We start from the raw sequence: 24766 nt of genomic DNA, 5'->3' as shown, positions 1-24766 counted from the left end.
ATGCCAAAGCACTTTGCATCCCTGCCAGCAATATATGAGAATTCTTTCTAAAAAATTACTTCATTTGTAGTTACTCAGTTTATAAATAAGATATGGTGTATATATACAATGTAATACTACTCAGCCATAAAAAACAATGAAATTTTGCCATTTGAAGCAATATAGATGGACTTTGAGGGTATTTTGCTAAGTGAAATAAGTCAAACAGAGAAAGACAAATTGTGTGATGTCACATATATGGAATCTACAAAATACAACAAACTAGTGAATAAGCAAAAAGAAGCAGACTCACAGATATAGAGAACTAGTGGTTACCAGTGAGGAGAGGGAAGGGGGGAGGAGCAATACAAGGGCGGGGAAGTAAAAGGGTTATTTTGGGATTATATGAAATCATGTGTGTAAAACTTTTGAAAATTATAAAGCACTATAGAAGTTAAAGAATCATTCAATAAATAAAGTAAAATAAATAATAAGGTTACTCAGTTTAAAAGAATTAAAAGTGTTTCTTACATATGATATTCTTCATAATTCTAGGTCCTGGGTTTTATAATATCCAAAACAATACTTTAATTGACAACTTTAGCAATACCTGCTTGAAGAAACAAAAGAAAATTGCATTTGGTTATTCTGTTCCTCAGACTCTCTTCCTGGTTCAGAAAGACGTTTTTCCTACTCCTGGGCCTGCTGGCTATAAGGTAATATGTGGATACCAAAATTATATTACTTATATCTTTTACCAAGAATTTAGGGTTTACAGGATTACATGTGATATATATACCTCATTATTATAAGCCATACTATTATTATTGAAATTATTTACATATGGTCATTTATGGCATAAGAACAAAAATTAATTTCGTTCACAGCTATGTTTGTAATTTATTTTTTAAAAGTAGATCTCATTCTTTATCTCTTTGGAGATCTCATATGTAGTTCTTTAAATATTTATCTTCATTTTACGATTGGGCCACTATATTCTGAAAGTAAATTTAGGCTTCCTTTAATTTAGGGCTTCTTTAAATGCTCTCTGCAGTTTTATAATTTTTATGTTGACGTCTTACACATCTTTATTAGATTTATCTGTCAGTATTTGATAGGTTTTTTTTTTTGTACATGAGTGTTCATAGCTTTATTCATATAGTTCATATGCAGTTCATAAAACTTTGTTTGTAATAATAGAGCTGAAAACAACCCAAATGTCCATTAATCAATGAATGGAAAAACAAACTGTGATATACTCATATTTAACAAGAATTAGTACATCCAGCCCTCTGAGAATAATTAGGAGGAATGAAATAAACTGACAAAAAAGAGTGGAGAGTACGTTATTCATCTTTTTTTTTTTTAACATCTTTATTGGGGTTTAATTGCTTTACAATGGTATGTTAATTTCTGCTTTATAACAAAGTGAATCAGTTATACATACACATATGTTCCCATATCTCTTCCCTCTTGCATCTCCCTCCCTCCCAGCCTCCCTATCCTGCCCCTCCAGGCGGTCACAAAGCACCGAGCTGATCTCCCTGTGCTATGCAGCTGCTTCCCACTAGCTATCTACCTTACGTTTGGTAGTGTATATATGTTCATGCCTCACTCTCGCTTTGTCACAGCTCATCCTTCCCCCTCCCCATATCCTCAAGTCAGTTCTCTAGTAGGTCTGTGTCTTTATTCCTGTCTTACCCCTAGGTTCTTCATGACATTTTTTTTTCTTAAATTCCATATATATGTGTTAGCATATGGTACTTGTCTTTCTCTTTCTGACTTACTTCAGTCTGTATGACAGACTCTAGGTCTATCCACCTCATTACAAATAGCTCAATTTCATTTCTTTTTATGGCTGAGTAATATTCTGTTGTATATATGTGCCACATCTTCTTTATCCATTCTTCCGATGATGGGCACTTAGGTTGTTTCCATCTCCAGGCTATTGTAAATAGAGCTGCAATGAACATTTTGGTACATGACTCCTTTTGAATTATGGTTTTCTCAGGGTATATGCCCAGTAGTGGGATTGCTGGGTCATATGGAAGTTCTATTTGTAGTTTTTTAAGGAACCTCCATACTGTTCTCCATAGTGGCTGTACCAATTCACATTCCTACCAGCACTGCAAGAGTGTTCCCTTTTCTCCACACCCTCTCCAGCATTTATTGTTTCTAGATTTTTTGATGATGGCCATTCTGACTGGTGTGAGATGATATCTCATTGTAGTTTTGATTTGCATTTCTCTAATGATTAATGATGTTGAGCATTCTTTCATGTGTTTGTTGGCAGTCTGTATATCTTCTTTGGAGAAATGTCTATTTAGGTCTTCTGCCCATTTTTGGATTGGGTTGTTTATTTTTTTGTTATTGAGCTGCATGAGCTGCCTGTAAATTTTAGAGATTAATCCTTTGTCAGTTGATTCATTTGCAAATATTTTCTCCCATTCTGAGGGCTGTCTTTTGGTCTTGTTTATGGTTTCCTTTGCTGTGCAAAAGCTTTGAAGTTTCATTAGGTCCCATTTGTTTATTTTTGTTTTTATCTCCATTACTCTAGGAGATGGGTCAAGAAGGATCTTGCTGTGATTTATGTCATAGAGTGTTCTGCCTATGTTTTCCTCTAAGAGTTTGATAGTTTCTGGCCTTACATTTAGGTCTTTAATCCATTTTGAGCTTATTTTTGTGTATGGTGTTAGGGAGTGATCTAATCTCATACTTTTACATGTACCTGTCCAGTTTTCCCAGCACCACTTATTGAAGAGGCTGTCCTTTCTCCACTGTATATTCCTGCCACCTTTATCAAAGATAAGGTGACCATATGTGCATGGGTTTATCTCTGGGCTTTCTATCCCATTTCATTGATCTATATTTCTGTTTTTATGCCAGTACCATACTGTCTTGATTACTGTAGCTTTGTAGTATAGTCTGAAGTCAGTGAGCCTGGTTCCTCCAGCTCCATTTTTCGTTCTCAAGATCGCTTTGGCTATTCGGGGTCTTTCGTGTTTCCATACAAATTGTGAAATTTTTTGTTCTAGTTCTGTGAAAAATACCAGTGGTAGTTTGATAGGGATTACATTGAATCTGTAGATTGCTTTGGGTAGTAGAGTCATTTTCACAATGTTGATTCTTCCAATCCAGGAACATGGTATATCTGTCCATCTGTTTGTATCATCTTTAATTTCTTTCATCAGTGTCTTATAGTTTTCTGCATACAGGTCTTTTGTCTCCTTAGGTAGGTTTATTCCCAGATATTTTATTCTTTTTGTTGCAGTGGTAAATGGGAGTGTTTTCTTGATTTCACTTTCAGATTTTTCATCATTAGTGTATAGGAATGCCAGAGATTTCTGTGCATTAATTTTGTGTCCTGCAACTTTACCAGATTCATTGGTTAGCTCTAGTAGTTTTCTGGTAGCATCTTTAGGATTCTCTATGTATAGTATCATGTCATCTGCAAACAGTGACAGCTTTACTTCTTCTTTTCTGATTTGGATTCCTTTTATTTTCTTTTCTTCTCTGATTGCTGTGGCTAAAACTTCCATAACTACGCTGAATAAGAGTGGTGAGAGTGGGCAACTTTGTCTTCCTGATCTTAGTGGAAATGCATTCAGTTTTTCACTATTAAGGATGATGTTGGCTGTGGGTTTGTCATATATGGCCTTTATTATGTTGAGGAAAGTTCCCTCTATGCCTACTTTCTGCTGGGTTTTTATCACAAATGGGTGTTGAATTTTGTCAAACACTTTCTCTGCATCTCTTGAGATGATCATATGGTTTTTCTCCAATTTGTTAATATGGTTTATCACATTGATTGATTTGTGTATATTGAAGAATCCTTGCATTCCTGGAATAAACCCCACTTGATCATGGTGTATGATTCTTTTAATGTGTTGTTGGATTCTGTTTGCTAGTATTTTGAGGATTTTTGCATCTGTGTTCATCAGTGATATTGGCCTGTAGTTTTCTTTCTTTGTGACATCCTTGTCTGGTTTTGGTATCAGGGTGATGGTGGCCTTGTAGAATGAATTTGGGAGTGTTCCTCCCTCTGCTATATTTTGGAAGAGTTTGAGAAGTATAGGTGTTAGCTGTTCTCTAAATGTTTGATAGAATTCGCCTGTGAAGCCGTCTGGTCCTGGGCTTTTGTTTGTTGGAAGATTTTTAATCACAGTTTCAATTTCAGTGCTTGTGATTGATCTGTTCATATTTTCTATTTCTTCCTGATTCAGTCTTGGCAGGTTGTGCATTTCAAACACTTTGTCCATTTCTTCCAGGTTGTGCATTTTATTGGCATAGAGTTGCTTGTAGTAATCTCTCATGATCCTTTGTATTTCTGCAGTGTCAGTTGTTACTTCTCCTTTTTCATTTCTGATTCTATTGATTTGAGTCTTCTCCCTTTTTTTCTTGATGAGTATGGCTAATGGTTTGTCAGTTTTGTTTATCAAAGAACCAGCTTTTAGTTTGATTGATCTTTGCTATCGTTTCCTTCATTTCTTTTTCATGTTTTTCTCATCTGATTTTTATGATTTCTTTCCTTCTGATAACTTTGGGGTTTTTTTGTTCTTCTTTCTCTAATTGTTTTAGGTGCAAGGTTAGGTTGTTTATTCGAGATGTTTCCAGTTTCTTAAGGTGGGCTTGTATTGCTGTAAACTTCCCTCTTAGAACTGCTTTTGCTGCATCCCATAGGTTTTGAGTCATCGTGTCTCCATTGTCATTTGTTTCTAGGTATTTTTTATTTCCTCTTTGATTTCTTCAGTTATTTACAGTTATTAAGTAGTGTATTTTTTAACCTCCATGTGTTTATAGTTTTTACAGATCTTTTCCTGTAATTGATATCTAGTCTCATAGCGTTGTCGTTGGAAAAGATACTTGAAATAATTTCAATTTTCTTAAATTTACCAAGGCTTGATTTGTGACTCAAGATATGATCTATCCTGGAGAATGTTCCATGATCACTTGAGTAAAATGTGTATTCTGTTGTTTTTGGATGGAGTGTCCTATAAGTATCAACTAAGTCTATCTTGTTTAATGTATCATTTAAAGCTTGTGTTTCCTTATTTATTTTCATTTTGGATGATCTGTCCATTGGTGAAAGTGGGGTGTTAAAGTCCCGTACTATTAATGTGTTACTGTTGATTTCCCCTTTTATGGCTGTTAGCATTTGCCTTATGTATTGAGGTGTTCCTATGTTGGGTGCATAAGTATTTACAATTGTTATATCTTCTTCTTGGATCGATCCCTTGATCATTATGTAGTGTCCTTCTTTGTCTCTTCTAATATTCTTTATTTAAAGTCTATTCTGTCTGATATGAGAATTGCTATTCTAGCTTTCCTTTGATTTCCATTTGCATGGAATATCTTTTTCCATCCCCTTTCAGTCTGTATGTGTCTCTAGGTCTGAAATGGGTCTCTTGTAGACAGCATAAATATGGGTCTTGTTTTTGTATCCATTCAGCCAGTCTGTGTCTTTTGGTGGGAGCATTTAGTCCATTTACATTTAAGGTAATTATCGATATGTATGTTCCTATTCCCATTTTCTAAATTGTTTTGGGTTCATTATTGTAGGTCTTTTCCTTCTCTTGTGTTTCTTGCTTAGAGAAGTTCCTTTAGCATTTGTTGTAAAGCTGGTTTGGTGGTGCTGAACTCTCTCAGCTTTTGCTTGTCTGTAAAGGTTTTAATTTCTCCATCAAATCTGAATGAGATCCTAGCTGGGTAGAGTAATCTTGGTTGCAGGTTTTTCTCCTTCATCAGTTTAAATACGTCATGCCAGTCCCTTCTGGCTTGCAGAGTTTCTGCTGAAAGATCAGCTGCTAACCTTATGGGGATTCCCTTGTGTGTTATTTGTTGTTTTTCCCTTCTGCTTTTAATATGCTTTCTTTGTATTTAATTTTTGACAGTTTGATTAATATGTGTCTTGGCGTATTTCTCTTTGGATTTATCCTGTATGGGACTCTCTGCTTCCTGGATTTGATTAACTATTTCGTTTCCCATATGAGGGAAGTTTTCAACTGTTACCTCTTCAAATATTTTCTCAGTCCCTTTCTTTTTCTCTTCTTTTTCTGGAACCCCTATAATTCGAATGTTGGTGCATTTAATGTTGTCCCAGAGGTGTCTGAGACTGTCCTCAGTTCTTTTCATTGTTTTTTCTTTATTCTGCTCTGCAGTAGTTATTTCCACTATTTTATCTTCCAGGTCACTTATCCTTTCTTCTGCCTCAGTTATTCTGCTATTGATCCCATCTAGAGTATTTGTCATTTCATTCATTGTGTTGTTCATCGTTGTTTGTTTCATCTTTAGTTCTTGTAGGTTCTTGTTAAATGTTTCTCGCATTTTGTCTATTCTATTTCCAAGATTTTGGATTATCTTTACTATCATTACTCTGAATTCTTTTTCAGGTAGACTGCCTATTTCCTCTTCATTTGTTAGGTCTGGTGGGTTTTTATCTTGCTCCTTCATCTGCTGTGTGTTTTTCTGTCTTCTCATTTTGCTTATCTTACTGTGTTTGGGGTCTCCTTTTTGCAGGCTGCAGGTTCGCAGTTCCCGTTGTTTTTGGTGTCTGTCCCCAGTGGCTAAGGTTGGTTCAGTGGGTTGTGTAGGATTCCTGGTGGAGGGGACTCGTGCCTGTGTTCTGGTGGATGAGGCTGGATCTTGTCTCTCTGGTGGGCAGGTCCACGTCTGGTGGTGTGTTTTGGGGTTTCTGTGGACTTATGATTTTAGGCAGCCTCTCTGCTAATGGGTGGGGTTGTGTTCCTGTTTTGCTAGTTGTTTGGCATAGGGTGTCCAGCACTGTAGCTTGCTGGTCATTGAGTGAAGCTGGGTGCTGGGGTTGAGATGATCTTTGGGAGATTTTCGCCGTTTGATATTATGTGGAGGTGGGAGGCCTCTTGTTGACCAGTGTCCTGAAGTTGGCTCTCCCACCTCACAGGCACAGCACTGACTTCTGGCTGCAGCACCAGGAGCCTTTCATCCACACGGCTCAGGATAAAAGGGAGAAAAAGTAGAGAGAAAGAATTAGTAGAAGTAGGAAGGAAGGAAAAAAGAAAGAAAGAAAGAAAGAAAGGAAGGAAGGAAGGGAGGAAGGAATGGGAAAAGGAAAGAAGGAACGAAAGAAAGGAAGGAGGGAGGGAGGGATGGTGGGAGGAAGGAAGGAAAAAAAGAAAAAAAGAACATAAAGTAAAATAAAATAAAGTAAAATATAATAAAGTTATTAAATTAAAAAATAATTATTAAGCCAAAAAATTAGAGAAAAAACAAATATACGGATGGATAGTACCTTAGGACAAATGGTGGAAGCAAAGCTATACAGATAAAATCTCATACAGAAGCATACACATACACACAAAAAGAGGAAAAGGGGAAAAAAATCATAAATCTTGCTCTCAAAGTCCACCTCCTCAATTTGGGATGATTCGTTGTCTATTCATGTATTCCACAGATGCAGGGTACATCAAGTTGATTGTGGAGCTTTCATCTGCTGCTTCTGAGGCTTTTGGGAGAGATTTCCCTTTCTCTTCTTTGTTCTCACAGCTCCCAGGGTCTCAGCTTTGGATTTGGCCCCGCCTCTGCATGTAGGTCGCTGGAAGGCGTCTGTTCTTCGCTCAGACAGGATGGGGTTAAAGGAGCCGCTGATTCGGGGGCTCTGGCTCACTCAGGCAGGGAGAAGGGAGGGGCACAGAGTGCCGGGTAAGCCTGCAGCGGCAGAGGCCAGCGTGACATTGCACCAGCCTGAGGCTCGATGTATGTTCTCCCGGCGAAATTGTCCCTGGATCCCGGGAACCTGGTAGTGGCGGGCTGCACAGGCTCCCCGGGAGGTATGGATGGTGACCTGTCCTCTCACACAGGCTTCTTGGTGGCGGCAGCAGCAGCCTTACCGTCTCTGGGGTCCGTGCTTTTAGCCGCAGCTCGCGCCCGTCTCTGGGGCTCCTTTAGGCAGCGCTCTTAATCCCGTCTCCTCGCGCACTAGGAAACAAAGAGGGAAGAAAAAGTCTCTTGTCTCTTCGGCAGCTCCAGACCTTTTCCCAGACTCTCTCCCGGCTAGCCGTGGTGCACTAACCCCTTCAGGCTGTGTTCACGCCACCAACCCCAGTCCTCTCCTTGCGCTCCGACCAAAGCCCAAGCCTCAGCTCACAGCCCCGCCCACCCCAGCGATTCAGCAGACAAGCCTCTCAGGCTGGTGAGTGCCAGTCGACACCGATCCTCTGTGCGGGAATCTCCCTGCTTTGCCCTCCGCACCCACGTTGCTGCACTCTCCTTTGCGGCCACGAAGCTCCCCCGCCTCCGCCTCTGGCAGTCTCCGCCTGCGAAGGGGCTTCCTAGTGTGTGGAAACCTTTCCTCTTTCACAGCTCGCTTCCACTGGTGCAGGTCCCGTCCCTATTCTTTTGTCTCTGTTTTTTCTTTTGCCCTACCCAGGTACGTGGCGAGTTTCTTGCCTTTTGGGAGGTCTGAGGTCTTCTGCCAGCGTTCAGTAGGTGTTCTGTAGGAGTTGTTCCATGTGTAGATGTATTTCTGGTGTATCTGTGAGGAGGAAGGTGATCTCCGCATCTTACTCTTCTGCCATCTTCCCCTCGTCCACCTTTGATGTTTTTTAATGCTATCAAAATGTTATCTTTTAAATATTTTCATTGTTTAGCTTTCTTTTATTGGTGTAAAGAAATATAATAGCCTTTATTAAAGATTTGCTTTACCAATGATTCATACTTCTTTCTAAATTCAATGATTAGTCCTACTAATTTATTATTAGTTTAAAAAAAAAATTTCCTCAGGTGATTTTTATGCCATCCATGAATGGCAGTTTCTTTTTTTCTCAGTTAGTTTCGTCTTTTATATATATACTTTTTGGCTTATTGAATTTGTGCCTCCCAGAACAAGGCTCAAGAATGTTCATAGGAATTAAAAATATCCAGAACCCAACAAGGTAAAATTCACAGAGTGTAGCATTCAATAAAAAAAAAAATTACTAGGTATGCAAAGGAGCAGGAAAGTATCAATAGAAAGAGGCCCAGAAGTTATACAGATGACAAAATTAGTGGAAAGTGTATTAAACAGTTATTATAACTATATATGTTCAAGAAGGTAGAAGAAACATTGAGCATATTAAGTAAAGCAGTAGCACAAATAGAAAGGCACAAATTAAAGTTCTAGAGATGGCCAGTATTGATATAATGTATGAAAAAATGTACACTAGTTAGCATCAGATAGTTAAGACTAAAAAATTAGTTAACCTCAAGACAGTAATAGAAAATGTTAATATCTCAAATGAAGTACAGTGAGAAAAAAAGACAAAAAAAGAAAGTATCAGTGAACTATGGGATAGTTTGAGGTGGCTTAAATGTGTAACTGGAATCCTTGAAAGAAAGAGTGAGGGGACACAAAAAATAATTTTAAGAAATAAGGCTGAAAATTTCCAAACTTTGATGAGAACTAGAACCACATATCCATGAAGCTCAACAAACCCATAGCACAAAAGACATCAAGGAAACTATGCAAAGGCAAATTATAATCAAATTGAATAAAATGGTAAAAAAGAAAAAAAATTCTTAAAAGCAGCCAGAGGAAAAGTATACATGACATTAAGAGGGATGAAGTTAAAAATGACAGTACATTTCATGTTGGAAGTGATGCATGTCAGAAGACAGCAGTACAACATCTTTAAAGTATTGAAAGAAAACAATTGTCAACCTGTAATTCTACTGCAGGCTCAAATATCTTTCAAAAATGAAAACAAACTGAAAAGCTTTTCTAAAAACTTTTATTTATAAAATGAATAAGTCATGGGGATGTAATGTACAGCATGGTGACTATAGTTAATAATACTGTATTGAATAGTTGAAAGGTGCTAAGAGAGTAAATCTATAAAGTTCTCATTTCAAGAAAAAAATCTTTGTGGTGATGGGTGTTAAACCTGACATTGTGGTAATCATTTTGTGATATGTATAAGTATCGAATCATTATGTTGCATACCTGAAACTAATATAATGTTGTATGTCAATTCTACCTCCATAAAAAAGAAGACCTTTTCATATATATAAAAGCTGAAATATTTATCTGCAGAAGACCTACAGTGTAAGAAATGTTAAGGGAAGTCCTCCAGGCAGAGAAAAATGTTACCAGATGGAATCTGGATCTGTATAAAGTAATGCAGAGTATCAAAGGTAACCATGTGGGTAAATATAAAAGGGTTTGTTTGATTTCTCATTTTATTGAAAGCCAAACATTTTACATGTGTTTGATTGTTGACAATTTATCTTTACAGAAAGTAATGGAAGCCAAGAGAGGAACTTCTATTCTGTTATTTTAAAGTTTAGAATTGTCAAAGAAAAGATTCTGGACATTGTTAGACACATACAAGAAATGTAGAAAATCCCTTTTTCAAAATGATCAGCAGAAAACAAGAAACATTCCTGAGATTAGAGATTATATGAGTAAGAAGGTTACTCATATAATTATTATAGCCTAACAGGTTGACAGGAAGCCACTCTCATGAGTAAAATTCGGACAGTGCAGTTGGCTACACATTAAACCTTTCAGAGTTCAGATTTTAAAAGGACATCTTAATGTTTGTGTATATAATTATTCATTCTCATTTCTGAAGAATTTGAGAAAGCCTAAGAGAATGCATATATAGAAAACTTAAAGTAGCTAACAATTCAGGTGGAAAATATAGAAAGAATAGATAGGTAGATAATCTATAGAGAGAATATAAACAGAGGTTAAACACTGGGGAAGTTTGAACATAGCTGTCAGATCATAAAAGAGCATGTACAAAACATTGGAAATGTGTCCATACTATAGTACACACTTGGGAAATAATGACTGAATAAATGAATAGAAGAGAGAAGCATAGAAGTATAATCTAGGAAGTTTCAAGAGAAGAACAATTTATTGTAAAAAATGCTAAAGAAAGTTAAAATGACTTTGTATAAGTTTGGTTTGGCAAAAGAATTGCTAAGAAGATACAAGAATCCTGTAGGGGTGGGGTAGATGATATAGGGATAGCAGAGCCATTGAATTACTAAACTGGATTGGACTCTTCTATCAGAGAAAATGATTTTCATCCCAGAAAGTGTGGAACACACATGATTTATAGGAAATTGAGCACTATTATACCTATGGTGGTAATGTAAGAGTACCCTAGTACTTAAAAATTTTTTTTTAATGAAATGCTTCACAAATTTGCATGTCATCCTTGCACAGGATGATAATATATGTATTGTTCCAACTTTAGTATATTTGCTATTAAAGTAAGCACCATAGTGCTTTCAGTTAGTTAAAAACTTTAGCTGTAGCTGAAATACATCTCATTGTAATGAAAGAACAGCTGTGAAATCATTATCAGTAATCTTTTAGTAATGCTGCAGATTTATAGGTGTATCAGAAAAATGGAAACAAATAAAGGTTTTTCTTATTTAAACAAAAATTATTAAAATTTCACAAAGTAAGATTTTCATAAATTCTTGCAAAATTTTAAATTGTTGTTAGTAAAGTTGCAGGATATAATTAACATTCAAAAATCAGTGAGATTTTTACACACTAACAACAACTGTCCAAAAAAGAAATTAAGGAAACAATCCCATTTACAATAGAATGAAAAATACTTAGTAATAAATTTAACCAAGGAAGAGAAAGGTCTGTACACTTGACAACTATAAAACATTGATTAAAAAAATTGAAGAAGACACAAATAAATGGCAAGATAGCCAATGTTCATGGATTGGAAAAATTAACATTGTGAAAATGTCCATACTACCCAAATGATATACAGATTCAGTGCAATCTCTATCAAAATTCCAATGGCATTTTTCAGAGAAATAGAAAAAAATTCTAAAATTTATATGGAACCATAAAAGATCTCAAATAGTCAAAGCAATCTTGAGCAAAAAGAACAGGAGGCCTCACACTACCTGATTTTAAAATACACTACAAAGCTATAGTAATAAAAACAGTTTTGTACTGTCATAAAATCAGACATATAGACCATTGAACAGAATAGAGAGCCTCAGAAATACATCCATATATTTTCTTCCAAGAACACTCAATGAAGAAAAGACAGTCTCTTCAATAAACTGTGCTGGGAAAACTGGATATCCACATGCAGAAGAATGAAACTGGACTTTTATCACACACCATATAAAAAAATCAAGCCAAGATTAATTAGAGACTTAAATGTAAGACCTGAAACTGTAACACGATTAGAAGAAAACACAGGGAAAAATCTTTCTGACACTTTTCTAGACAATAATTTCTCTACATATGACCCCAAAAGTACAACCAACAAAAGCAAAAATAAACAAATTGGATTGCGTCAAACTATAATAAAACCTTCTGTACAGTAAAGGAAACAATCAACAGAGTGAATGGGAAAAGAATATTTACAAACCATGCATCTGATAAGGCATTACTATCCAAAATATATAAGAAACTTGAGCAGCTCAATAGCAAGAAAACTAATAGTTTGATTTAAAAATGGACAAAGGATTTGAATGGACACTTCTTAAAAGAAGACATACAAATGGCCAACAGGTATATGAGAAAATGCTCAACTTCACTAATCAACAGGGAAGTGCAAATAAAAATCACAATGCCATATCATCTCACATCTGTTAGAATGGGCATTCTCAGGCAAGAGATAAGTGTTGGTGAGGATATGAAGAAAAGGAAACCCTTGTGCACTGTTGGTGGGAATGTAAATTGGTACAGCCATTGTGGAAAACAGTATGGAGATTCCTCAAAAAATTAAAAATGGACTACCATATGATCCAGCAATCTGACTTGTGATTATATATCTAAAGGAAATGAAGTCAGTATATTGAAGAAATATCTGCTGTTCCATGTTCGTTGCAGCATTATTCACAATGTCTGAGATGTGAATCAATGTATGTGTCTATAGAAAGATGAATGGATAAAGAAGATGTGGTGTGTGTGTGTGTGTGTGTGTGTGTACACACACACAGACGCCACATACAGGGGAATACTATTCAGCCTTAAAAAAGAAGGAAATCCTGTCATTTGCAAGAACAGGGATGAAGAACACCTGTAGAACATTATGCTAAATCAAATAATGAAATAAGCTAAATGCAGAAAGACTAATACTGCATGATTTCATTTATATATGGAATCTAAAAAAATAGAACTCATAGAAGTAGAGTAGAATGATGGTTGTCAAGGATTGAGGGGTGAAGGAAAGGGGGAGATGTTGGTCAAAGGATACAGAGTTTCAATTCAGGATGAATAAGTTCTGGAGATCTAATGTATAGCGTGGTGACTATAGTTAATAATACTGCATTGTATACTTGAAATTTGCTAAGAGAGTATATCTCAAATGTTTTCACTACACATGAGTTAAAACTATCATCAAGCTGAGAAAAAATAATGCAAATTTAGCTATATGATTGGAAGTAATATCTCTCTAAAACACATCATGTCATGGTACTGCCTTTTTTTTTTTTCTTTGCGTTATTATTTGCTGTTGTTATTTTTTTCAGATATTTGTTTCCTAGGTAAACATTCCTAAAGAAGTTTGTTTTCTATGTAAAAATCTGTTTTTATTCTTCTTCCTTATTAGAGAATTCTCTGGGGTTGTTTTGTATTTCTGCCCATCTTTGTTTATGACTGTCTTTTCAAGGATGATTGTATAGCACATAGCTTTGGAAGATAGAGATAGTGTCTTCCTCTCAAGCAGAGGGCAGGCATGCTTACTGCTGATTATGAAAGATTCAGGTTCCGTAAGCTCACAGGTTTTCTTCTGAAACAAAGCCCATTGCTTTGTACAAGTATCCATTTTTCTCCATCTGACTTGCCTTCATTAGGATTGAGGGCAAGGAGGACAGAAGCAAGCATGATGATGCTCATGCTCTGAATTATTGTATGAGGAATAAGCTCCTTTGTTTCTGTCTCAGGAATCTCATGTCTTTTGCCAGCATCAGAGAAACTGTGGCAGGTTAACTTGTTAGCTTGAGGTAGATAAAAATCTCAGACTCTTCATAGTTCTTACATCTATATATCCTTAACTTGTAGACCTTTTTTTAAAAATATTTTTTGCTCCCAGAGGCCCCAGAATTACATATGATAGCCTCCCCAAAATAGCACTCTGGTTTCTGTCAATTTAATTTGTTTTCTGTTAAATTCACCAGTTTATTATTGAGATGTAAACATAAGAACAAGTTTAGCATGTCCATACACACTCTAAAACATCTTCATTTTTCTAGATTGCTAGATTTTCTAAATTGCTAGATTTAATTTTGAGTATTCTTTTTCTGTCATTAACCTTTGACATATGTTTTTTCTTTAACTTTTGTAGTGTGATATCTGTCTGTCTATCTATCATGTGGTAGAAAACACATAATGTTAAATTTACCATCTTAACCATGTTTAAGTGTTGATATAAGTATATTTTAAATGCATAGTGAATGTTAGTAGTTTTTAGAATACTTGTATATTTTTAAAATGTACTAGGAGTTCATTATTCTGAGTAACATTATATTTAGATAAACCAAATTATTAAAATTATGTTTCAAGAAAACATTTTAAAAAGCCCTCATTATAAATAGTCTTTATTCTCTATTGCAGATATTGAGGCAGTATAGCCCAGTGATTATGAGCATGATCTCTGGTTGCAGAGTTTGTGAGAATATTTTCTTGCTTTGCACTGACCTTGTGAAATTTATTTGAACTCTTTATGCCTCAGTAATATGGAGATCATAATAGAACATATCTCAAAACATTATTATGAATACTAAATGAATCAGTACATGTAAAATAATTTAAATAGCTTCTGGCACATGGTAAGGACTCAGTAAGTCTTGTTATTATTATTGACAATTAAAAACTACCCATAGGTATAACTCAGACACTGGTAGTTTATATAAAATTTGAGAAACTATAATCAAGAGTGAAAGATACACCCTAAAAATATATGAGTTTTAAAAATCCAGTCTGATAAACTTTGTGTTTAACAGTAGTATTAATCCATTTATAGTTAATGTGATTACTGATATATTTGTGTGTATATGAACCATATTATTTCATATATTCTATCAGCCCACTTGTTTCAGCATTTTTTCTTACCTCACCTTTTTTTGAATTAATCAAATATTTTATATTTTTCCATTTCACCTACCTCTATTACATTTTTCTTATGCATTGTTTTACTATTCTTTTAGTAGTTACCATAAAAATTACAATATACGTCCTTTACTTTTTGCAGTCCAATTAAAAGGATTTGTTTTACCACTTTCCCAATAATGCTTAGAGCATTTTAGCTCTGTTTTGCTATCTCCTATTTTTGTTTAATTATTGTCATATATTTTAAGTTTCCTTATATTTAAACTCTTTATTATTGTTTTGTATAGTCAGTATTTCTTCACATATTTAACCTTTCTGTTGTGCTTCATTTCTTTCTGCATTTCCATATGGAATCATTTTTCCTCTGCCTGAAAAACTCCCTATGTCATTTTTTATTTTGGGGACAAAGATTTTGATGTTGGTAGTTATTTTCTTTCAGCACTTTAAACATGTTACTCCATTGCTTTAGGCCTTATGTGATTTCTATTGAGAAGTAAGTTGTCGTACTTATTGTTTCTCTTTTGAAAGCAATTATTATTATTTGGTATTTGTATTTTATGTGTCGAGTGTGGTTTTCTTTTTTTATTAATTTTCATTCAACATTGCTTTACAATGTTGTGTTAGTTTCTGCTTTACAGCAAAGTGAATCAGCTATACGTATACATATATCCCCTCTTTTTTCGATTTCCTTCCCATTTAGGTCATCATAGAGCATTGAATAGAGTTCCCTGTGCTATACAGTATGTTCTCAGTTATCTATTTTATACATAGTAGTGTATATATGTCAATCCCAATCTCCTAATTCACCCCACCCCGCCCTTTCCCTGCTTGGTGTCCATATGTTTGTTCTCTATGTCTATGTCTCTATTTCTGCTTTGCAAATAAGTTCATGTGTACCATTTTTCTAGATTCCACATAAGTGATATTATACAATATTTATTTTTCTCTTTCTGACTGACTTCACTCCATATGACAGTCTCTAGGTGCATCCATGTCCTTGCAAATGGCACAGTTTTGTTCCTTTTTATGGCTGAGTAATATTCCATTGTATATATGTACCACAACTTCTTTATCCATTCCTCTGTTGATGGACATTTAGGTTGCTTCCATGTCCTGGCTATTGTAAATTGTGCTGCAGTGAACATTGGGGTGCATGTATATTTTCAAATTACGGTTTTCTCTGGGTATATGCCCAGGAGTAGGATTGCTGGGTGATATGGTATGTTTACTTGCTTGAGGTTTGCAGAGCCTTTGAATCTCTGGATTGATGTCTTTCATCAATTTTAAATAATTCTTGACTATTATATGTTCATATATTTCTTCTGTTACATTCTTTCCTGCTTGTCTTTCTGGGGCACTAATAAATAAGTATGTTACACCTATGCCCCATACCCCCAGCATGTCTTATAAGCCCTCTGTATTATGCCTCCTTTTTCTCTTTGTGCTTCAGTTAGGTATTTTCTACAGAGCTATCTTTCAATTCACAAAAAATTTTTTTCAACTGTTTCAATTGCTGTTAAATCATTCTATTGATTTCTTAATTTCAGATATTCTGTTTTTCAGTTCTAGAGTGGCTATTTCATTATTTCTTATGATTTCACTTCTCAGGAGGAAGTCTCCATGATTTAAAGCATTTTTTTTTCAAAAATTTTCCCCCTATGTTTTCTTTTTTTTTTTTTAAGTTAAAAATTGATTATATATTTCTCTGCAGAGAGAGTAGGACATAAGTTATACATGAGCAAAAATTAGTAAGAGAAAACAATATAAAATATAGAAAATCAACAAAGCTAAAAGGTGGTTCTTGGAAATTTCTAGTATATTTTATAACTCCTTGGCATAACTGATCAAGAAACAATGAAAGAAGGCACAGACTTCTAATATCAAGAATAAAAAAAGGGTCAACATTACATGTCATACAGATATTATCAACACAAAATAATATAAATGTATGACATTTATTTTGAACATTTGATGTAATAGAACAGAAAAATAGAAAAAACTAATTGTACAATATCTATAGTTAGACTTCTCACATAGAAAATCTAGGATTAGATGACTTGCTTTAAGAATTCTACCAACCAATTAAGGAAGAATTTTTGAATCTTAAAGGAATTGTTTGAATATTTCCTTTGAATATTTGAGCAGGTATATTTCCCAACTCAGTTTATGATGCTAGCAAAATTCTAATTCCCAAATCTGACGAATATACTTGAATAAATGGAAAAAAATCCTGTTCCATCTCTTTTACAAACATAGATACAAAATCCTAAACAAAATATTGCCAACATTAATCAGTGGTATGTGGAAAGGGAAAAATCACTATCAGTTTGTATTTGTTGCAAGAACACGTGGTCAGTTTAACATTTAAATATATGACAAAAAAATTACTATATTAATATTTGGTTCTTCCTCCCAATGTTGGGACATGCTTATTCATCCCGCCGTTTAAAATAGTTGTTGTAAATTTACATTCCCATATTTCATTATGTGTTTCACAATCAAAATACTTTTGCTTATCTTGTTAAAAATCTCAGTCATATAACTGTCCTGATCAATTCTTTCTTGAAAACTATTTCAGTTGCAACAAATAAAGGAAAAAAACTGTTAATTTTTCTTCTCATTTATATTTTTTGAGTAATATAAAACCAACAATTCACTCACAGTTTTAGTGGGCATAAACTCCCAGCCAGAGGTTACATTTCCCAAAAGTCTTTGAAGCTGCATGTGGCAATTTGACTAACTTTTGGCTATTCAAAGATGAGTAGAAGTGATGTGTGCAACATTCTGCTCACACTATTTTAAAAATAAAGTTGATTTCCCTTCACTTTTTCTTTTGCCCTTCTTACAGGCTAGAGCAATGATTTATATGGCCATAGTGTCAAAGCTGACCATGTTGATGAGGACATCATGAGGGAGAGGGAGTAGGAAAGAAACAAGATAGAATAAACCTAGTTTCTTTCACAGCATTGTAGATCTGAGCAGCCTGCTCGCCCTATGTTTTCTTGAACAAATTAATCATAGTTATTTTAAAATTCTGTCTGCCAGCTCCAGTATCTGGATCACCTATGGGTCTGTTGTTATTTTCTGTGATTTTTTTCTCTTGATATTTGATCATGCATGTCTGTCTTTTGGCATGTCCCATAATTTTTAATAGAGTGCTAGATATTGTATATAATACAGAGACTTTAATAGTATTATCTTCTGCTAGAGAGATTTCATATTTTTTTCTGCAAAGCAGGTAGAAGTCAAAGGAGATCACCTTAATTTAATCATGGCTGTGGCTATTACAGTTTTTCTAGGGCTTAGTTTACCTCTTTTTTGTTCATTTTTATAAAGTATTGTTCTCTGGGGATTTCAACTGTGAGCCTGACATGTTTAACCATCCCTACCCCCGGGTTCTGAACTGTAATCTTTAATGACTCTGTGTCTCAGAGTTTTAACTTAGAGTTTTAGTGTCACCTTGCTCCTCATCTCTTTGCAAACATCTTGATAGGGAAACAGACCATGTATTTTGAGGCTCCTCAAATCTGCAATTTTGTTATGTGGCCCAACAAGACCACAACAAGCTTATTTTCCAGCTCCTTAATGGCAACCTTCTGCCAGGTCTAAACCCAGATTCTTTCTCTGTTGCCTGTTTATCAGCAAATGTCCCAGGAAAAAAGCATCTGCAGATTGATCGCTAAACTTTCAGAGGTTCTATCCTCTTCAGAATCTTAGCCCCCCTTGTCTGTACTGGCAGTTCATAGAGTTGGAAGCATTCATAGCCCTATGAAGACTTTAAAAATAGAATTTTGTTGTATTTTATCTGGATTTATAACAAATCATATTAATAACAAAGAAAAAATCTGGATTTTATTTTGTTGTATTTTATATGGATTTATTTGGTTAAAATGTGGTCTTATGCAAACTACTCATTCCCTCTAAAGCCAAAGTCATTTCTTGAGCTTGTTAATTTCTACTACTAAACAGTAAAAATTGCAAAACACTTTTGAACTTATTTCATAATTTCTAATACCATATACATGATAATAATAAAATTATTATGCAAGTAAATTATTTTTCAGCTTCAATAAATTTAAAAATCACATGAAGTAATAATGATGGCTCAGGTGCTCTATATTTGAAGGATTTCACATTTCTACATGATGTGAAACCGTGATTTTTCTGTTTGTGAAAGTGATAGAATCTACCTATTTTCTTTTGAGTGGCTATGTAGCAATAAAACATGAGGAAAAGAGAAGTACCAACTTCATCATTTAGGGTAGTGAAGCATATAGTTTCAAAGATACAGTATGTGAGAGATGAATTTTTTAGTAGATCAATGTTCCTGAAAAAAAAGAACAAAGAAATACCTAGCTATTCTTCTAGGTGTTAAATCCTGAAGTATTAAATATGAATATCAAATTCTGAAATAGAAACAGTAAAGTGTATAAAAATGGGAAAATAAATCCTCATCCATTTTGTATATACAAAGAATGTTACTGCTGGTTATATGGCTTAAATTATTAAATGAATACAAATGGCTAAATTGTATAATAAATCAGAAGGAGTATAATATCACAAGGATTAACTAATTGCTAATTAAATTTTTAGATTATCAGCTTCCTCTAGCCTATTAATTTGCATCTTCACTGCATGTAAGGAATTATGATGTTTAAGTGAGTGTGGATCATTTTGCTTAGAAAATTTATTAATCCAGGATTGCCACATAATCAATTTAAATAGTTATTGTTAATATATTTCTATTTCATGTATTAATAGTTATTAAAAAATAGTACTGTATAATTGACCAAATATCTTATATATTTTTGATATTACAACCTGCTAGTTATGAATCAGGACAAGAATTGTTTCTGAATTTGACATTAGAGTATAGCTAATAACTTGCCCCTAATATGTTTAAATAATGTATGCAGATCCATCTTACTTTTGTAGAGGTTCATGTAATCAACCCTTTTCCTATTTTAATATCTCATTGATTTAACATCTTTTACTGTATTCCATTTAAAAGTTTTTAAAAATAAATATATGTATATCTCTATTTAGTGACAGAGCCATATTAATGAGCTTATTGCAAATTTATTAATCATGACCTTTGTATTGATAAAAATAAAATAAGTGATATACTTCTTTTTTCAAAAATTTTTTTTTGAATTCACAGGCCCGTGGAATTTCTGATGAACTACCTAACTTGACTAACTGATATGCTGCTTTCTCGTCAAGAACAGAAAGAACTACTAAAGTATCAGATATGGTAAGAAGGCTTTTCTATGACCAAATGTATTTGTAATCTAGGAATCATGGAGGAGACTGAATAACATAAGCCTTATATTAGGACCTGAGAGAGGTACCTGGTAGCCTGCTGTAATATCTTCAGCTAGTATGCTACTTCCATATTTTTAAAGTTCAATGAAATTCTTTTTTTTTTTTTTTTAAGTGAAAGAAAGTTTATTCAGGTAGAAACACACTCCATATACAGTGTGTGGGCCATCTCAGAAGGTGAGAGAGGCCAATGAAATTCTTGAAGCTAAGCAGAAGTCTAGCATTTCTCTGTGAGAAAAATATTATGTGGAACGTCTCCTTAAGGGTCAGAGAGCATTCATTAGGCCATATAGACAAACTCAACTTGTGTTGTGTATGAAGTGGAAGGTTTGTTTACTTTAGGTTCAACTCAGTTTCCTCATAAGTACGAATATTTTCCCTTTTCAGTTTGAATCTATCTTGAGACTTAAGACTTTTCAGTGACATTTTTTATCCCTGTTAATCTGTATTTTAAGTTGTGTTGATAAGAATTTTGCTACCTCAATTTCCATTTTTTATAAATAACTAATATTGAATAAATTGAAATAAGTAAAGCATGTGAAATTTAAAACTGTATACTTAACTATTTCATTCAGATTAAACTTATTAAAAGATCAAAGTGAAATTTAAAGATAAAAGGTTAGACTTATGTGTACAGGTATTGTTAAAATAAATTTTTATAGGAATTGGACTATTATTATAAGATATTGTTAGTGACAAATGACCAAAACAGGATCATTAACCAGGTCGTAAAATGTTGCCAGTCAACGGAGAAGCAGAATTGCTGAACTAAAATTCTATTAGGTACACAATGCCAAGAGTTCATTTACAGTGTTTTCAATGGTGAAGTAAATGGTACAGGATTAGGAAGAACTCATGTAAATGAAGTACAAATGCAGTGCTAGTTAAGTTAATACAGCTGTGAATGTCTAGGAAATCATAGGAATTAGATTAATTTGATGAGAGTCATTAAGGAAGGGACTTATTTTTTTTCTGAGACATTAATTGACTGAATCTGAGAGATGGAGTCAAAATTAGCATCAGGTTCTATGAGACTTTTTGTAACTATAAGTTCAAAAGACAGTTTAGAATCATCTAGCAGTGTCTTGACATTTAAGAGATTCTCATAATTGTTAAATAAATGTGTTGTTTTAGTAGATTATTAATCTTGAGGAATTTTAGGGTTATGTTGTGTTTCTCAAGTGAATCATTGTTATACACACCTTTGGATCCATGGTGATATATGTCATAAGTAATTTATTACTAATATAACGCTTTTTAGCTTAGGAATATTTAGAATGGATTTGTAGTTATTTCTCTTGTAATATAGTAGCTACTAGGAAAAAACAATGCAAATTTCGAAGGTACCCATAGGAATGCACATGTATAAGTTACACTTTATGTTTGTAGTGAAAAAAGATGATAGAGATCTGTTCTAAAGGAAGATGAGTTGCATACCAATTGTTTTTACCTAACTTAAATTTTCCTCTTTTATCTTTATCTCTCACTGCATCTGGAAATTCCTTTTTATTATTTATTTATTTATTATAATTTTTATTGGGGTATAGTTGATTTACAATGTTGTGTTAGTTTCAGGTGTACAGCAAAGTGAGTCTGTTATACATATAGGTATATCCACTCCTTTTTAGAGTGGCCGTATAGGCCATTACAGAGTATTGAGTAGAGTTCCCTGTGCTACACAGTAGGTTCTTATTAGTTATCTATTTTATATATAGTAGTGTATATGTGTCAATCCCAATCTTCCATTTGTCCCTCCCGCCCCACATACCCTCTGGTAACCATAAGTTTATTTTTTACATCTGTAACTCTATTTCTGCTTTGTAGATAAGTTCATTTGTAGCCTTTTTTTAGATTCCACATATAAGCAATATCATATGATATTTGTCTTTCTCTGTCTGACTTCACTTAGTATGATAATCTCTGGGTCCATCCATGTTGCTGCAAATGGCATTATTTCACTCTTTTATTGGCTGAGTAATATTCCATTGTATATATGTACCACATCTTCTTTATCCATTCCTCTGTTGATGGACATTTAGTTTGCTTCCATGTCTTGGCTATTGTGAATAGAGCTGCAGTAAACATTGGGGTGCATGTATCTTTTTGGATTATGGCCCAGTAGTGTAATTCCTGGATCATATGGTAGCTCTATGTTTAGTTGTTTAAGGAACCTCCATACTGTTCTCCATAGTGGCTGTACCAGTTTACATTCCCACCAAAAGTGTAGGAGGGTTCCCTTTTCTCCATACCCTCTCCAGCATTTGTTTGTAGATTTTTTGATAGCATTGTCCTTTTTTCCCCTCAAGAAACACTTGCATTTAAAAGGATTGGTTGGTACTCAGCTTACCCAAGAAGCGAAATAGTTTAGTCACATAGAATTCTTTGGTTTTTGAATCCCTTCCATAAATAAGAATACCCTTCAAACATGTGGGTGTATGGTATGTATCTAGTGAAAAATTCAAATTATTGATCTCAAACTTTTAAAATAATGGAATTAATTTTATAATTTTCACATCAAATAAAAATATTAGAAAATTTACCTCCTATATATTTACATTTTATATATATGGATATGCTGCAATCTTGAAGGAGGGCATATAGTTTAATTTTCAACATGTTACATAAAAGTTTTACATAAAGATATTAAAAAATGCAGACTTCTGGTTTCATGTGAAAGACAGAGCATATATATACATCTCCCTTCTTTTTACAAGGTCACAATGAAATAACTTTTTTTTAAACTATGATATAAGCATTAGTTGAATATAAAAAGACAAAGAGATTGAAAATATTAATGGAGGCTAGACACAAGCCAAACATCTGATTATTAGGCATTCCAGGAGCAGAATGCTAGGATGGTAGTTTGGAGTATTTGATGTAAAAAACAGTAAGTTATCTTGAACAAAAAAATCACATGTCTTCAATTAGAAGAGCTCAACAAAATACCATAGAGGATGAATTTTCAAAGATATGTATTCTCACATTCTTTTGCATTTTCAGAAGACTAGAAATAAAGAAAATACCCTTGAAGCTTCCACAGAGAAAAGTAACTGGGTCACCTACAATGGGATGAGAAACATACTGATATCAACACTTTCTCAGCAGCATTAGAGACGTTTCAGAACTAGGAAATGGTAGGATAATATTTTCTAAAATTTCTAAGAGGAAATAATTTTGGATAAAGAATTCTGCCTCTACCCCAAATTTCAATTAAATGAATCAAGAAAATAATTTTCTGACATGCAAGAGCTTGGAAAGTTTAGTACCTTCACAACCCCATGTGTGAAGATGCTGTAGCAAAAAAAAAAGAAAAAAAAGGAAATAAGAAAAAGGTGACATAAACATATAAACATAGAGAATAGAAACTCAGCATTTCTGGATGAAGTAGAGAAAAGTGGAAACAAATTAATAAAGAAGGCATTTTTAGTTCATGCTTGGGACATTCTTCAAGAGCCAGGGGTTTTATGACCACAGAATTTTATTTACTTCTCTATGTGTTTGGCTGCACTAGTTGGTTCAGTGGGGAATAATCATGATATTCTAAATGCTGTTTTAATATTGTTGATTTGAAATCAATCTATACAACATTGCAGAAGATTTAATTATAGTACAATATAAATATTAGAAATCTTAATATCATTAATAAAATCAAGAGGTGAAAGGTAGGAGGCAGTGAAATATGGCAGATCTCTTATTTCATAGTGTGGAGTTAACAGATATTGTCAAAAATTGGCAAATTACAATGTAAGTCCTTATATTAAATTTGTAATGGTAAATACAAAAAAAACCCCACACACCTCAAACTGAAAAAACTCAATTACTATTAAAATAAATTATTTCTGGGACTGGAACCAGGGACAGGTCAAGGAGGACAATTTTACCATTTATTTTAGACACTTGTATATGATTTGATTTCTATTCATGATGTGAAGATATTATTTTAAAATAAAAGTAAAAATAATACTCCTGAGTTTATGAGGAGCATGCATTTGGAATGGCATTATGACATACTGGTGCCTGTACTGACTCATTCTCTGCAAACAACCAAAATTCTAGGTAAAATAGAAACAAAACATATTCACAAATGCTTCCAAGATTTAGAAAGAGAGGAGTACACAGGCTAAGTTAAGGAGGGGCCCAGAGTCGCAAGTAGAGCACTGAAGCCAACTCTCACCCTGAGGACATTTGCCAAACTAGGTGACCTTGAGTTTTAATTTGTATAGCCTCAGAGACCTCCAGAGAATGAAAGAGAGCCTAAGACTCTCTCACAGTGATTAGTCTCAAAAAGATTCTTAATACAGTTAAGACTCCAGAGGGCAACCTAGGCAGGTTAGGAGTGAAATGCAAATAAATCTCCCCTTCTTACACACCAAAGGACTTTAAGGAAGATTGTTAGTGTTGAACTTTTTG

General features: G+C 34.1%; 1 protein-coding gene across 1 annotated transcript in view; it reads left to right on the top strand.

Annotated features, from left to right (window-relative positions):
- The window catches only part of STPG2 (sperm tail PG-rich repeat containing 2), a 347209-nt gene that overhangs the window by 117610 nt on the left and 204833 nt on the right, over positions 1-24766 (top strand). The window contains 2 exon segments of the mRNA XM_007463823.1: positions 535-703; positions 20186-20288. Coding sequence (XP_007463885.1) covers positions 535-703; positions 20186-20288 — 272 coding nt within the window.

Source organism: Lipotes vexillifer, unplaced genomic scaffold (assembly GCF_000442215.2).
Source record: "Lipotes vexillifer unplaced genomic scaffold, Lipotes_vexillifer_v1.1 scaffold49, whole genome shotgun sequence".
Taxonomy (NCBI): domain Eukaryota; kingdom Metazoa; phylum Chordata; class Mammalia; order Artiodactyla; family Lipotidae; genus Lipotes; species Lipotes vexillifer.
The sequence above is the reverse complement of the archived record's forward strand: the minus strand, read 5'-3'. Positions and strand labels throughout refer to the sequence as shown.